This window comes from Plecotus auritus (assembly GCF_963455305.1).
Source record: "Plecotus auritus genome assembly, chromosome: 12".
NCBI classification, from domain to species: domain Eukaryota; kingdom Metazoa; phylum Chordata; class Mammalia; order Chiroptera; family Vespertilionidae; genus Plecotus; species Plecotus auritus.
This window is the reverse complement of record NC_137778.1, coordinates 45,353,459-45,369,881: the sequence shown is the minus strand read 5'-3', so window position 1 is coordinate 45,369,881 and position 16,423 is coordinate 45,353,459. Positions and strand designations below refer to the sequence as shown.

At 51.5% G+C, this 16,423-nt stretch overlaps 1 protein-coding gene across 1 annotated transcript; it reads right to left on the bottom strand.

Moving 5' to 3' along the window:
• Positions 1 to 696: 696 nt before the first annotated feature.
• On the bottom strand, positions 697 to 7,026 carry PRSS16 (serine protease 16; the record flags this gene model as incomplete). Its single annotated transcript, XM_080648090.1, has 12 exons — positions 697 to 765; positions 887 to 1,032; positions 1,111 to 1,290; positions 1,753 to 1,894; positions 1,991 to 2,281; positions 3,720 to 3,767; positions 3,856 to 3,933; positions 4,172 to 4,295; positions 5,736 to 5,865; positions 5,961 to 6,060; positions 6,683 to 6,843; positions 6,918 to 7,026. 12 exons carry the CDS (start codon positions 7,024 to 7,026, stop codon positions 697 to 699), a joined length of 1,578 nt encoding a protein of 525 aa, XP_080504216.1.
• Between the last annotated feature and the right edge of the window lie 9,397 nt (positions 7,027 to 16,423).

Sequence of the window (16,423 nt, the reverse complement as noted above, 5' to 3'; positions counted from 1 at the left end):
AGTGTAAAGCAGTGCTGTGGTTTTAATTCACATTTCTCTAATGACTAAACAGGTTGGGCATCTTTTCATGTGCTTATTGACGATACATCTATTTTTTCTTTGTTTTTATACAGGTATTTTTTAAACTGAAGTGCTTATTCAAGTGCTTTGCCCATTTGTCATTCACTCATCTTTTTATTATTGGTTTCTGGGATTTCTTTAAATAATCTGGACCCAAGTCCTTTGTCAGATATATGTATTATGCATGTTTTCACTCACTCTTTCGCTTGTCTTTCCATTTCTTAAAGATGCCTTTTAATGAGCAGAACAAGAAGCAGGCAGGGGAGGGCCTGAGGGCCAGAGAGAGATGTGCAGAAGGCGCCCGCCTGGCAGCAGAGCAGAATGTGAGCCAGAATCTGATTAGTGGGGGGAGGGCACCAGCATGAACAGTGACATTTCTCTGACGTTTGCCATTAAAATACCGACATCCACAATGAGAACAATCACCCAGTTATATTTGCAGAACTTCTTGTCTGTAACAGAGCCATTTTAGCTGGGAGTGAGGATGGCTGCAAACACAAGTCAGTTATATGCAGAACAGGTGCTGAATGCCAATTCCTGGGAATTTCCTCTTCTTAAACAAGCTGCTTTCTCCTGTCCAGTGAACAATATGTCCTGGTCTGAGGTCGGCAGCAGGGAGTGGTGAGGGTGCTGGGCTCAGACCCCACCCCTAACCAAGCTCTTCTTTGCCAGCTTAAGCCAAGTCTGCAGCTGCTGCAAGATGCTCTATAAAGAGGTGGGAGAATTTTGAAAGTCAGATCCTAGTACTAGTGAGGGCAGGAGCATGCAAATTAGTATGCAAATGAAAAGGTAAATCACCCAGGGCTTTTTGTTGTTGTTGTCTTACCTGGCGCCCTAGGCGGAGGCTGGGGGTGTCTGAGGGCCGCTCCGGTGCCATATCCAAGCAGTGAGAGGCATTGGGGATGAGAAGGGCTGACACGGAGGGTCCCAAGGCCTGTGTTACACTCAGCACATGCCAGGGGTCCGAATCCCCTGTGAAGAAAGGGGAAATGGTGTGCCGAGCTGGGGCCTGGTGGAGACTTCGAGGTCAGGTTCTGATGGCACACTCACCATTCACGAACAGCACCTGGGTGGCCACTGGGGTCTGGCCACCGTAGTAGGAGTTCGTCTGAGCCACAGCCTGGACTATGGATGAGGTTGAAAGCCCAAACACCTGCTCACACAGCTCCAGCTGGGAGGGCAGTGCTGGGAGTTTGGAGAAAAGACATGTGGGGTCCTCACAGGTGACATCTGTGGAGGAAGATATGAATAGGTGTGGGGTATAAACCCAACTCTCCAGCCTCCTTCAGTTAATTGTTGAGCTCTCCCCAACAATGACCAAGGAGTTCACAGCCCTGTCGGAGAGGCACTTCCCACACCCCATACAGTGATGGCCCAGGACGATAGGGCTGTGATGGGCTGAAAATCAAAACGTTGTTTAGAATGCTTATTTACTATGTCAGCGTATCTGTACCAACAGAAATAAGTGCCTTCCTTCTGTTGATGTAATTGTTCCCTTTCCTTTCTCATAAAAAGCCATTGCCTTTGTCTCTTAATTGGAAAACTATTTAAGTTTCTGCCTGAATCAGTGCTTCTCATATAGGTATTCTTATTGATCTCAAGTAAATGCTTATGGCCTATCACCTATCACTTCAATAGACTTTTTTTTTTTTTTTTTTAGGTTATCAGAGGAGGGTTGAGTCAGGTACTCACAGAAGCCGAACTCAGTACATGTCTGGTACAACCACTGCCGGTCACCCACGCCGGACACTTGGGGGTCTGTGACCCTCAGCTGTGCCAATGTCTCTGCTCGGGAAAAGCTTAAACACCTCTGGCCCAGGCTGTGCATGACAACCTGGGGGACAATATATATATATATAGACACACACACATACATTCAAGGGCAGGGGCCCTTGTCTAGGACTTTCCCACCGTGCTATGGGGAGCTCACCTGCACCGCCCGACGCAGCCCGTGGTAGGGCACAGGGCGACTGCCATTGCGCCTGCCCTCGAGCAGGAGTCCGCAGAGCTGCCGCACGCTCAGTGGCGCCCCCGCCTGCCCGTTATACTGCACTGCGCCCCCCACTAGCGCCTGCAGCGCCCCCAGCAGCTCCGCCTGGTCCTCCGCGCGGCCCAGGGACGAGCAGGCGCCCAGCTCCGCCCTCAGAGCTGTACGGGCCTCCTCTCCCGCGCGCAACCTCCGCTCCACCTCTGCGAAGGCCGTGGACACCGCCGCCCGGCACTGCGAAGAAGAAAGGTTGTGTCGGCGGAGACCAGCCTGGGCCCAGCCTGTCTCTTCCAGGACCAGCATCCTCCTGAGCTCCCGAATGCCCACACTGAGCCTCACCTCCTGACAGGTCCACTCTCCTCGGGCCCCGCCCACACTGAGCCTCACCTCCAGACAGGTCCACTCTCCTCGGGCCCCGCCCACACTGAGCCTCACCTCCTGATAGGTCCACTCTCCTCGGGCCCCGCCTACACTGAGCCTCACCTCCTGATAGGTCCACTCTCCTCGGGCCCCGCCCACACTGAGCCTCACCTCCTGATAGGTCCACTCTCCTTGGGCCCCGCCCACACTGAGCCTCACCTCCTGACAGGTCCACTCTCCTCGGGCCCCGCCCACACTGAGCCTCACCTCCTGATAGGTCCACTCTCCTCGGGCCCCGCCTACACTGAGCCTCACCTCCTGATAGGTCCACTCTCCTCGGGCCCCGCCCACACTGAGCCTCACCTCCTGATAGGTCCACTCTCCTAGGGCCCCGCCCACTCTGAGCCTCACCTCCTGACAGGTCCACTCTCCTAGGGCCCCGCCCACACTGAGCCTCACCTCCTGACAGGTCCACTCTCCTCGGGCCCCGCCCACACTGAGCCTCACCTCCTGATAGGTCCACTCTCCTCGGGCCCCGCCTACACTGAGCCTCACCTCCTGATAGGTCCACTCTCCTCGGGCCCCGCCCACACTGAGCCTCACCTCCTGATAGGTCCACTCTCCTAGGGCCCCGCCCACACTGAGCCTCACCTCCTGACAGGTCCACTCTCCTAGGGCCCCGCCCACACTGAGCCTCACCTCCTGACAGGTCCACTCTCCTCGGGCCCCGCCCACACCGAGCCTCACCTCCTGACAGGTCCACTCTCCTAGGGCCCCGCCCACACTGAGCCTCACCTCCTGATAGGTCCACTCTCCTCGGGCCCCGCCCACACTGAGCCTCACCTCCTGATAGGTCCACTCTCCTAGGGCCCCGCCCACACTGAGCCTCACCTCCTGACAGGTCCACTCTCCTAGGGCCCCGCCCACACTGAGCCTCACCTCCTGACAGGTCCACTCTCCTCGGGCCCCGCCCACACCGAGCCTCACCTCCTGACAGGTCCACTCTCCTAGGGCCCCGCCCACACTGAGCCTCACCTCCTGATAGGTCCACTCTCCTAGGGCCCCGCCCACACTGAGCCTCACCTCCTGATAGGTCCACTCTCCTCGGGCCCCGCCCACACCAGCCCCGCCCTTGTGGAAGCGCTTCCCTCCTGACGTCGAGGCCCATCCTCAGCGCCAGCTTCCTAGGGTCCGTGCATCTCTGGGGGTCCCACTCCCCAGACCCCGCCACCGAGCTGGCTGCACTTTTCCCTCTGGCCCCAATTTGAAGGCCGCCTCCCCTCTCCAGCCCCCGGGACGGGCCCTCTCCTACTTCCGGGGACCCGCCGATCGCCGTGTTCGTGAGGCTCCTGGACACCACCTGTAGTCCGACCGCCGGAGGAGAAGAGGCGCGTCAGGGACCCCGACGGCTGAGACCCTGCTCCTCCCGGGCCCGCCCGCGTCCTCACCTCGTTGTACGCGGAGAAATCCAGCACGGCCCGCACCGGGGCCGAGGAGGCGACCGCGGCGAAGAGGAGATGCGGGAACTGGCGGGGAGAGGTTGTCAGGCGGGCGGGGGCGGGGACCCCCAATCTTCCGCCCTGTGCCACGCACGCCTCGCGTGGCCCTAGGCGAGCCCCTCTCTCTGTGCACCAGGCCCTTGTGGAGCCGGCTATGGAAAGCCCTTCTGTAGGGGGAGGGTGTGGGGAGAGGGTGTTCCTATCCCCTGAGATGGGGACCCCGAGGCCACCCCACCCCCGTGTCCGCCCAGAGGGGTCCCGGGACCTTCAGCCGCGCCCAGACGGCCAGGGAGCCGGCATAGGAGCCTCCGAAGCAGACCCAGGGGCTGGAAGAGGAGACGTTGTGGAGGCGGGAGAGCGCGAGGCGGGCGGAGACCACGTCGGCCAGCCTGGGGTCAAGGGGAGGCCGGTCGGTCACCTCTGCAATCCCCGGGATACCCTCTGTGCAGGCGGGGCCGGACGGGGCAGGGTGTGTCTGGCCAGAAGCCAGGGCTCCTTTCTCAGGAAGAATTTCTGAAGGCTTCATCCACACTTCCATTTCCGGAAGTGGCCAGGCCAGGGGAGACTCTTTGGAAAGCCTCCACCCTCCTCTCCTTCCATATTAGGTGGGAGAGGAAAAACCTCAAGGCAGTTTAGGCAGAAGCCAGACAAATGGAGAAGAGTTCCTCAAGCAGAGGAGGGTCCTAGGCGGGTGGGTGAGAGTACTGGGGGCAGGGGAGACAAAGAGGAAAAGCGATGTTGGGACACGTCTAACATCCTCTTTTCCATCCTAAGTGCTTTCTTCCCTCCCTGACCTTCCCGAACCAGTTTGCAGCCAGGGCCATCCCACTGCAGTTAGAAACCGGGTAAGGCCCTAGCTGGTTTGGCTCAGTGGATAGAGCGTTGACCTGCAGACTCAAGAGTCCTGGGTTCAATTCCAGTCAAGGGCACATGCCCGGGTTGCGGGCTGGACCGTGCAGGAGGCAGCCAATCAATGATTCTCTTTCATCACTGATGTTTTTATCTCTTTCTCCCTCTCCCTTCCTCTCTGAAATCAATAAAAATATATTAAAAAAAAAAAAGAAACCGGGTAAGTCTGTGGAAAGATTGGAAGATGGCGAGTAACACAGAGGCAAAGAGATACAGACAGACAGACAGAGACAAGAGTAAGATAGAGAAAGGCAAAGGAGAGGATTCCAGACAAGTGTGTGGAGAATAGAGCAGGTGAGGGGTTAGGGAAGGGTGTTGCTAGTAGGAGCAGGGTGCCCTAAAGGAGGGGAGGGGGAATACCCAACATCTGAGGGGAGCCCAGGGGGGAGGGTTCAGAGCTCTCGACAGCTGAGCCTGAATGTCTGGGAACAGCAAGGATGTCCGTGCAGCTGGAGACCTATGAGTGTGAGGAAGTGGAGGTCAGAGAGTGACAGAGCCAGAGGCAGTCAAACCTCAGGGCCACTGTGAAGATAGGACTTTATTGTGTGAGATGACAGATGCGAGGGCTCTGAGGTAGGGAGCGTGGTGGTTGGGATTACCACGCCCTTCCAATCACTCTGGCTTCATCTGGAGAATGGACTGAAGAGGTCAAGGGCAGCAACGGAGACCAGTGAGGAGGCTGTGTCCTTCAGAGAGGAGACCAGGTTGTGTGGACCAGTCATCATAGTGAGACAGGATGAGAGAAGACAATGTATGAGAAAGAAAGAGATGGAGAGGGACAGAGACCCAGAGATGGAAAGAGAATAAGACACTGAAAGACAGAAAAACAACAAGCATGAAACAAAGACTCAAGGTCAACTTCAGGCAGAGGAGACATCTCTAGTCCCATGACCCCAAACACTTTCCCTATCCCAACGTACGCATGGCGGCTGGACAAGAAGCGGAGTTGGGCCATGTTCAGGCCCCCAGCAGGTATGCTCAGGCCATAAAACCTGTGTTCCAGGCCTATCACCAGGGCCCCCAAGGCTGGGGCCAGGGCTGCAGGGTGCCCTGTGAAGAGGGTGGAAGGGGAGTGTGAGGTGGGTGAAGCTCTCGCAGCCCTCCCCCAGCTCCCCAGCTATGTCTCTCCCACTCTTGCTTCTCACCTCTCATCACTGAGCCCGGCCCGAGGCTGCCCTCGCCCCCCAGATGCAGGAATACGGGTCCATTCCGGCTGGCCCAGTGCTGGTCGTTTATCCAGTACCGCTGAAAGGTGGGATGAGGAAGAAGAAATGGGATTGTGAGCGTTCCGACCTCCCTTCTCTATTCCCTGTTCCTCCCGGTCTTTCTCCCTAGCCTAGGGGATCGTTCTTCCTATACTTAGTAGTGTCGGAAACAGGCTTGTTTGTGGGTTCATTTCCCTCCTGTTGTCTTCTCACCTAGAATGTAAGACCTACAAGAGCAGATATTTTGGTCAGCTTTTTCTCTCTTACATCCCAGGCCCAAGCGTAGTGGCGAGCACATGGGAGGCACCTGCTCTATGTTGATAACTGTAGAATAAGTACCACATGCAGGTGGATTGGGACCAGCACCGAGGTGAGAGGACCTCTGGAGACTGCGTACAGAGTAGGTGTGAAAAGGGGTGAGTTTGTTCATTCATTCAGGAGATATCGTCAAGTTGTGAGCCAGGGCTGGTTCCAAAGTCAGTCCAAGTCTGCTACACATCCAGACTGGTGGTGGTTTTAGCGTTTATTCTGAAGGACATGGAGGGGGAGGGGTGGGCTGAGGAAGAGAGAGGGAGAGAGAGAGGACGCAGAGGCTGAGGGACGGAGTAGGGAGGGAAGGGGAGGGCAGGGTAGACAATGGGCTCCCCGGCTCCCGACCTCACCTGCAGGAAGGACCTCCTGTCAGACGCATTGAAGGGGTCCAGGGGCTGCTCCAGCCACCCCTCTCTAGGGAGGGCCGCCACCCCCGGATCCAGACTCAGGCCCAGGACAGAGCTCTCCTGAAAACGCTGAATGTGCTCGCTGAGGCGCCTAAGGAGAGAGGCTGCGGGGCCCAGAGGGGACAGCGTCAGCCGAGCCCCCTTCGGAGCCCCTGCCTGAACCCCAGGCTTCTCCTACCTGGAGCTGAGGACCCCCCGAGGGAAGCCAGGAGCAGAGGGCCCAGCCACAGGGCAAGACCCAGTGCCATGCTGCCCAGTCCTCTGCGAGAGGCGCTAGGCATCTTCATCCTGCCCCAGAGCTGGCCTGGACATTTATAGGCGCAGGAGCTCGGGTTTCTTTGCAGACGCCTTTCCTGGGACAGGTCAAGCGTCCGTAGGATCCACCTACGCGGGGCAGGGACGCCCGAGTCTGCGTCCAGAGGCTAGTGAAGCCGCACCTGGATATCCAGTGTCTTCCCTCTGTTCCCGGTTTTCTCCCCTCTCGTCCCCTGGTCTCCCTTAACCTGTCCCTCAGTTTCCCTTCGCTGAGCTTCAGTTTCCCCTTCTTGCCCTTCAGTCGTCGTTAAAACGAGCAAAACAAGATAGTCTACTTTGAAAAGAGGCAAGAGACATCCTTTAGTTCTAGACACGCAATAATGTCAGCAAACTTTTTATTCCTCTAAATAAAAGAGGCTCCCTTTGCAGCTGGCCGGTTAGCTCAGTTGGTTAGAGCGTGGTGCTAATAACGCCAAGGTCGCGGGTTCGACCCCCGTACGGGCCAGAAGGGCTGTTTTTCTCTTCCTCAACATAATCAATTTTGCTGCAGCTGTTTAATGTTGCTGCAGTCACCTCACACGTGGGAAATAGCCTCCCCGATGTAAGGTGGGGATTAAATGTTGACTTCATCTCTTAATCTTCAGCAGTGACACCAACGTTCTTTGTACCCCTCTTCAAAGGAAGGGGGAACAAAAAGAAAAACCCGACTTGAGGAAAAAGTGGCCTAAAGCCTTCACTTAGAAATTTTAGTAAAGAGGATGCGGATGCACGAGTAGGGGTGGCCCCGGAGGTGCGATGTGTGGATGGTGGCGTCGGACTCTGAGCGCCACGATTCCCCGCGAGTCGCTTATGCTTCATCTACCTGCTGTCTCCTCGCCTGCTGCCTTTTCAGCTCTGTCGGCAGCGGTACTTCTTATGGTTAAAACCATCACATCAGACACATTTGCCTTTGCCTTTCAGTTCAATGATGGGAGGAACAGCAGAGATGGAGGCAAGGACAGGCTGAGGGGTGGGTAATGTGGCACAGCTGGAGAAAGGCCCTGGAATGTATGAAGTTCATAACTGGGTAAAAAAACATGATCTTTATTTTGAACTTTGTGCATCAATTCAGGGATAATTAGTTATGCGTGGTGAGCTCTATTTTAAAACTTGCCATGTAGAGTGTCTTCACTGTAAAATTCCAGAAAAGGTGAGAACAATTTGTTTCCGCCCGGTTTCGAACCGGGGACCTTTCGCGTGTTAGGCGAACGTGATAACCACTACACTACGGAAACCGGCCTGCTGTTCCCTTTTTGCTTTTCAAAATAAGTAAGAATTAACCTTGACTTTATCCTTTCCACGATGTTGTTTTTGTTTGTTTGTTTGTTTGTTTGTTTTGTCTTGTTTTGTTTTTTTTTGTTGTTGTTGTTCAGACACTGATTTCCTTCCACGCCCAGATCCTTGGCATCCACAGCGTCGGAGCTGATCACTCAGCGACGGTCCGCGCACCGGACTGGGGAACTCAGGCGCCTGGGAAATTTCAAGAATTATCTTGGCCTGTTCTGCGCTCATTCCCCTGACCCCCACCTCTTGGTGACTGTAATTATCTTGTAGAAGCTGGCCGAGCTCAGAGGACAAGGCCAGGACCTGGGGAGGGGGGTGGCCGGGACCCGGAGAGCCTGCGAGGAGTGGGGGGAGGGGTCTCGAGTCGGTCCATCCGACGTCACACTTTTCTGTTCTGTTCTCTGTCACAGGTCACCTGCCTTCCACTAGGGTTTAAGGCTGACCGCCCCACCCCCACCCCCACCCCCGGAGGCACTGAGTAGAGAAAAAGTGCTTGTCCCCAAAGTCGCCATGCTGATTGTCATGGTAAGTTTGTATGCAGTGATTTGGTTACAATCAGGTTGATGCACGGAATGAAAGTCACGGGGATTTCTCGCAGAAGAAGGGCGTCCCTTCCAGTCTTCTTGGGCAGGAAATACTTGCTGGGGGAAGTGATGTGAATGGAGGGCAGGTGCCTGCACTGGGGCGAACCTAGCGCAGAGCGGGAGTGGGTCTGAGAGCGCCCATTGTGGGGGTGAACCAGAGCTTGGCTTCCTTCCTTCCTTCTCCTCGCGGAAATTCATGTCACGGAGAATAAGTGACATGCATGGGCCGGGGCAGGGGGCTCAGGGAGACCCTCCACTGTAGGAACTTAGATTTAACCTGAAGGTGATGGGTGGGGAAGAATCAACTGTTCCAAGACGAACATGACAATTTCCATTTCCATCCAAAGGCCTCTTGGCTTCGGTGTCAATGAAAAAAAGGGCCGATATTGTGTGAAGGATTTTTCAAACATTCTTACAGTGGGAAAGAAGTCCACGGTAGTCACCACGTGTACTTGTGCTGAGACTGGTCCTCAGCCGACCTCGCCTGCGCCCGGGGTGAACCGGTTACTCCAGGGCCATCTTTCCAGAGCAGGATGGGCTCACTTTCTTTTGACCACCTGGGGGATGCAGGGCACCGAATGTTCTTTTCTGTTGCCTAAAGGGCAAATAGCTTCACAAACTTAATATTCACAATCTTCCAGGAACTAGCAGTTCTAATTAGTACTAACTTGGTAATACTTAACACAAAAAGCCACTTCCGCCACCGGGATGGCCGAGTGGTTAAGGCGTTGGACTTAAGATCCAATGGACGTATGTCCGCGTGGGTTCGAACCCCACTCCCGGTAGGTTGATGGTAACAGGTATTTTATGTGGGGGAGGCATTTTATGTGGGGGAGAGGATGAATTCCTGGTGCAATACTAGGCCAGTTTCTAGGCGAGTCTTAATTGAGTCCTTCCAATGGCTGTCTATAATTGATGGGTTTAGGTAATCGATATACAGTATAACTTAGTTACTGACATTTCTGTATTAAAATCTAAGTTGTCTTCTGTGTCCTTTTGTTTCTTTTTAAGTCTTTTCTCCTGTTTTTGAAATATATGAGCATTTTTCATGATTTGGATGTTTTTCTCCACTATCGCTTTAACATTTATGTCTTTTAAAACAATTTTTAGTGCTTTCCCTAGGATTTCTTAATATACAGCTACAATTAATGTCTGCTTTCAAATAAGATCATGCTGGTTCTGTGTAGGTGAGGAGTTTACTCACTCCTATGTTTTGTGTTATTGTTGTCATAGTTTGCTTTCACGTGCACTATAACTGTACAGCATGTTTATACTACTTTTGCATTATGCAATCAGTTATTTTCAGAGTGATTAAAATTTGGAAACTTTTTATTAATATAATAATTATATTCTTAATTGTAATAAAATATAATTAATTATTCTTAATTATAGCCAATTAATTAAGAATTAAGGTTATAATTCTTAATTAATAAAAACTTAGAGATGTCCCCAGGCCCTTGAGTTAAAATATTAAATCAAGTATCTCTGCCTAGTAAGACCACGTCAATGAATTTGATTTGATTCAACTTTATACTCTTTCCACTTTGATTCTATACACGTAAGATCCATTCCTACTCAAACTTGCCCAGCTTCTTTTAGTATAAGTTGGCCAAATCATGCAATTCTTATGTGTAGCTCACCTCCTCGTGGGTCACACTTTGTCCTTGATCCCGGGATCATTTATAGAGTGCTATGTGTAGATTATAGCTCAATAAAACTGGGGCGGGAGAATATCATTAATTCACACACAAAATTCTCCAGGATGCTTTCTTAGCTTTTAGTGCCTGGAATTTGTGTAATATTTGGAGCCCTGGGTCAAGCCTTTGCTTGGTTATAAGTTTTTGTCCTTATAAATTTGAAATAAAATTTTTTTAAAAAAAGGGGAAATCCACAACAATGTGCATTTTCTCTACAAGGCTGTGGCAAACCCAGGCCACTCAGGCAGTCTCCGCCATTCTGGCTGGGAGGGGCACCGCCGCCACCAGGCAGTTGTTTCCGTAGTGTAGTGGTTATCACGTTCGCCTCACACGCGAAAGGTCCCCGGTTCGAAACCGGGCGGAAACATAATTTTCCCGAAATGCTGTTTCGACATTTATAAGTTACAGAGCTCAGAGTTCGTACACTTTCTCCTTTTTGGAAAGCCATCGTTATCCTAAGACACCCGCGGAGTCACTGGGGTTCCGCACACATCTCCAAAATTACGCAAAGCCAGGGAGATTTCAGCCCAGGAGGTTCCGCGTCAGCGGAGGTGGAAGTTAAACGCCCCCTAGCGAAGCTCTCCATGGTCCTTAGTCGCCCAGCACGTGGACAGCTGCATGAGGTGGGTCCATTCACTGCAGACGCACGAAGGGTAGAAAAGCGGAGAAGAACTGGGAGCATCGTAGGGTCCAACAGAGAAGAGGGAGCAGAGGCGACGCAGGGATGAGGGCTGCGCGGCCCCGCCCCCGTGGACAGCTGTCAGGCCCGGTTGGGAGGGGCATCTCCCCTGCGATCTCGGCGTTTCTCCCGGTTCAGACAACAGCCTGACCCTGGACGCCGATTGTCGTGGGTTTGGGGGTCCTTGTTCTTGGAAACCGGATGGGGTCGCGGGCTCTGAGACATGGTCGCACGGTCTTCCGGTCCCGTGGACACCCCCCCCCCCCACCGCACTCGGGCGCCACCGCGTGTCGGACGCTCCGCACTGCAGCGCCGGACTCGCGGCTCCGCGAGTTTTCTCGGTCAGTTAGAGAAATTCTAAGTTTCCCGGGAGGAGCACGTTCCTCCGCGCCCGCATCTCGGATGACTCTCTTTGTAGGAAAGAGAACGTTTCTTAACCTTTTGTAAAAAAGAACGGGCTGACTTGAGTCTACTATGACTTTACAAAGGCTAAGTGAGGGAGCTTGACCCGTGCGGCCGGTTAGCTCAGTTGGTTAGAGCGTGGTGCTAATAACGCCAAGGTCGCGGGTTCGATCCCCGTACGGGCCAACGATTATTTTTTTTTTCTTTTCAATTTTTATATCTGCCTTGTCGTGGACTCCGCTCACATCTGATTACAGACATTGCTCAGATCACCACCGCTGGGCGACACGATTCGTCCGGTTCTTTTTGTTTTGTTTGTGTCTGAGAAATAACGTAGGGGAGTTAGGATGGAGAGGCTGGAGAACACTGGGCGAGGCCAGGCGGGCGCATTTAGGGGGACCTAGAGCATCCCTTGCCCGTTCTGTACGAAGCCGGACGCGGGGGTGAGACAGAGCTGGAGGAAGACCTCGCTTGAATGCCCACGGTGTGAGGGTTGCAGGTTCCAGCCTCGCGGCCTCCGGAGGCGGGGTTTCGTGTTTGTTTGTTTGTTTGTTTTTTTTCTGGACCCTAACGCGGAGCTCAACCCGCAGTGAGCTCTGATCCTTTCCTCCCAGGATGTGAGATTTGGGAGACAAAGGTGGGTGCGCCATGGGGACAGGATGGCCCGGCTCCTCCGCCTGCGGCCCTCCTCGCCCGCTGTCAACTGCCCCCTCCCCGCCCCTCCGGCTCCCAGCACAGTTTCACTCCTTGTCTGGTTTGCAAGCGCGGGGGCCACTACGGACGTGACACCGACGATCCTGAACCCACAACGACGTCCGAAGGCCTCAGCCAGGAGCCCATGGGTGCTCACAAACCCAGGAGGCGGGGCTCGCGTTGCTTGCGGGGTGCTGCCTCCGCCAGGCGAGGGACAAAGCCCAGCTCAAAGGCAGCGCCGGGGAAACATCAGGATATGGACAAAGGGTCCCTCGTGCCCCGCTGCACGTTAAATTATGCACTTACCGAGTTCAAGGGCAGAAGGACCCGGCCGGCGAGGCCACCCGGCCCTGGGCCCAGGAGCAGCTGCCGGGACGCTTTTCCCGGACGCGTTCAGCCCTGTGCTCGCTGCACATGCCCTCAGGAAGCTGGGAAGTAAAATAACTCTGTACAGATGATACAAGATTTTTTATTTTATTTTTAATAATTATTTATTGTTGAAAATATTACATATGTCCCCCTTTGCCCCCCATTGACCCCCTCCAGCCCCCCCCCCCCCCAGGACCTCACTGCCCCATTGTCTGTGTCCATGGGCCCAGATGACAAGATTTTAAATGGTTGTCATTAATTTATTGCCCATAATTCTCTAAAGCGAAATAGCTGATGAGAGGCAGACTTGTAGAACAAACATAACGCTGCTAACAAGGAATCCGGGTTGTTCCTGGGGCACACAAACCGGGAAAACAGCCAACTCAAAGTACGTTTTAGACAGAGTACCTGTAGACATAATGAGGATTGCTCTTGAGATGCAATCCTGTTTGATAAAAATGTTCTGCTAGTTCTAGAATGTAAATAAATGGATAAATCAGTAAAAACCACATTTCTGTCGCCTTAAATAACAAGGCAACTTAATAAACTGCCAGATGTTTGGTTTTTTTTTTATTTTTAAATGGTGATCCTTTTGCTTGAAGCCTTTTTGTGTGTTTCATTGTTTGTTTATGTTGACGAAAGAAATTCCAAACCTGAAGAATGTTTTAAACACTTTATTTGAGCCAAAGCTGAGGGCTGGACCCGGAAGCAAAATCTCAAAGGATTGAGAAAATGCTCTAGCTAATAGTAGTTTTGCCGTTCGGTTTATAATTAGAATCAGGAGAAAACCTAAGGAAGGTACATAAAATCCACTGGTGGCAGACTAAGGGGTGGGTGGGAAGAGATTAACCAAAGACCTTGTATGCATATATGCATAACCCCTGGACACAGACAATAGGGTGGTGAAGGCCCAGGGTGGGTGGGGAGGGGCGGGATAGACAGGGTCAATGGGGGGGAAGGGGGACATATATAATACTTTCAATAAAGATTTAATTAAAAAAAGAATGTGATAATCTATTTGTGATTTATTTCCTCAAAATGTCTAATTAGACAAAATACATGTAGACATAGTGAGGGTCCCTCGTTGTTATCTTGTTCCCCCACATGCCTCTGTAAGTTGTGCATGTGAAATGTTAACCACCTGGTGCCCACAAACACAATTTGAGCTTCAATTCCCCCCTTGCATTCAGAAATATGACAGTTTTTGGTTGTATCGACCCCAAATGGTGAGAGTATAAATTTCACCAGGGTTCTCTTACTTGTTCTCAAGATAAAAACGAGACTGACTCCATACCAAGCGTTATATATAGCTTATTAATTCTTTGCATGCCAGCAACCAGACTCCATGATTGAATGGAGCCTCTTGTGCTGAGCCCCATCAAGGCTTAATACCTATCGGCAGTTCGGCCTCTCCCAGGAGAGGGGTTTCACGCCAGTCAGTCTGCAGTTTCCTGGGCAGCACTAGTGAGGTCATCTGCTGTCCCTAAAGCAAGGTGACACGGCTTGAAATAACCCACTCTTAACTTCCTTGTCCCACCCTCATTCTGCCTATAAGACCTTCCATTTTGTACAACTTGAAGCGCCTTTCAATGTACTGGATCGGATGCTGCCGATTCAATAAAGCCAGTTACGTCTTTAAATTTACTGGGCTGACTTTTCAGTTTTTAGTAGCTGACAATGTCAGTTGTCACAGGTTAAGAGACCCAAGACTGAACTTCCAAAACAGAACTTTAAATGATTATTGCTCAGTTCATATTCCAGTTTTACCAGTCATCAGTGAACCCATTACTTTCTTGTTTTCATTTTTAAATAAAATTAAATATACTGGGGTGACATTGGTTAATACATTACGTAAGTTTCAGGTTTACAATTCTATAATATATCACGTGTACATTGCATTGCGTGCTCAACACTCAAAGTCTAGTCTTCCATCACCTTATATTTGACCTCCTTACCCTCTTTATCCTTCCCCCAGCCCCTTCCCCTCTGGCAACCGCCATTCTGTTGCCTTTGTCTATGAGTTTGTTTTGTTTGTCCATTTGTTGCTTTATGTTTTATATGCCACATATGAGTGAAATCATATGGTCCTTGTCCTTTTCTGGCTGACTTATTTTGCTTAGCTTGATAATCTCAATGATTAATGTTTCTCTCTTGCATCGATGTTTCTCTTTCTCCCTCTCCCTTCCTCTCTCAAATTTAAAAATATACACCCATGTTGTCACAAAAGGCAGTATTTTATCCTTTCTTATGCCTCAGTGGTATTCCATTGTATATATGTACCACATCTTCTTTATCCAACCATCCATCGAAGGATACTTCAGTTTCTATGTCTTGGCCACCGTGAATAACGATGCTGCAATGAACATAGGGACATATACATCTTTACGAATAAATGTTTTTAATTTTTTTATGTGGATACCCAGAAGAGGGGTATGAGTTCTTTATATATTTTGGATATTAGCTTATCATCTGAGGAGTTATTTGCAAATATTTTCTCCCATTTAGTTGTTTGCCTTTATGCTTTGCTTTGTTGATGGTTTCTTTTTCTGTGCAGAAGTGGTTTACTTTGAGGTACTCCCATTCATTTATTTTTGCCGTTGCTTTCCTTGCCTTTGAAACCCATCGTTTTCTGTCAACTACACAAACCTCATTCATTTTTCTCTTCATGCCAATCCCTCATACGGTGATGCAATTATCTGTTAAGAGACCTTTTACAATTGAAATAACAATTCAATACAGGCCCAATCAGCTAGATAAATGCCTCTGTAACTTATTTAATGGTATGTGCACTATGGAAAATACAAAACCAAATAGGAAGGCCCCGCTGGGATTCGAACCCAGGATCTCCTGTTTACTAGACAGGCGCTTTGACCAGCTAAGCCACAGGGCCCCCTTTTAGGTAAATGTTCAGTTATATCATATTTGTAACTTTTTCTGTGAAATGTAACGATTTGCCAGACCTACCTGATTTTATGACAGAGATTTTATGACTGTTAGCATTTCTGAATTCGTTCTAAAGCAGAAACATCAACATTTTTTAAAAAATGCATTCCGTACTGCAATGTTTTTTAAAAAATTATTTAAAATGGCAATGAAATTCCTATTTCATGGAGTCTATCGCCATCTAGCGGAAATACTGAAGATTGCAGCACATTTTAAATCTCTGTCTTTGTTAATGACGTAAATGGTTTTGTCCACAAATGTGGAGCCACTGCTGCATTTCAGGGACTTTTCTAGGTACCGGAGCTACAACAGCAAATAAAGCAGAAGCTTCTTCTGTAGAATCTGCATTCTAGGGGAAGACCAAGAGAGCAAGAGTTTAATATTTGGTTTCCAAACCCCAAACGGACGAGTGATGCCCAAAGCGATTCCGCAGTGTCAGGGGACTGAGCCCACGGCAAGACCGTCCTGCTCCTTCTGCTTCAGCAGAAAAGGAAGCGAAGCTGGTGACACAGGGACGCGGAGGGGACCCGCAGCCCCCCGCTCCCGCCTCGCCCGAGCCCAGCCCGGGCCTCCGCGGACCTGCCGCTCCGCGCGGGGGGTTCGCGGGGTGGAACGTTGCGGGGGCCCAGGCTTGTTCTGCTCACGGTGCCGACTTGGTTCCTGTCCTGAGACTGGGAAGCCGGGCGGAGGGTTCGGACCGACGGTGTCCCGCTCCCCAGACCCCGCCTCTCCCCAGAAG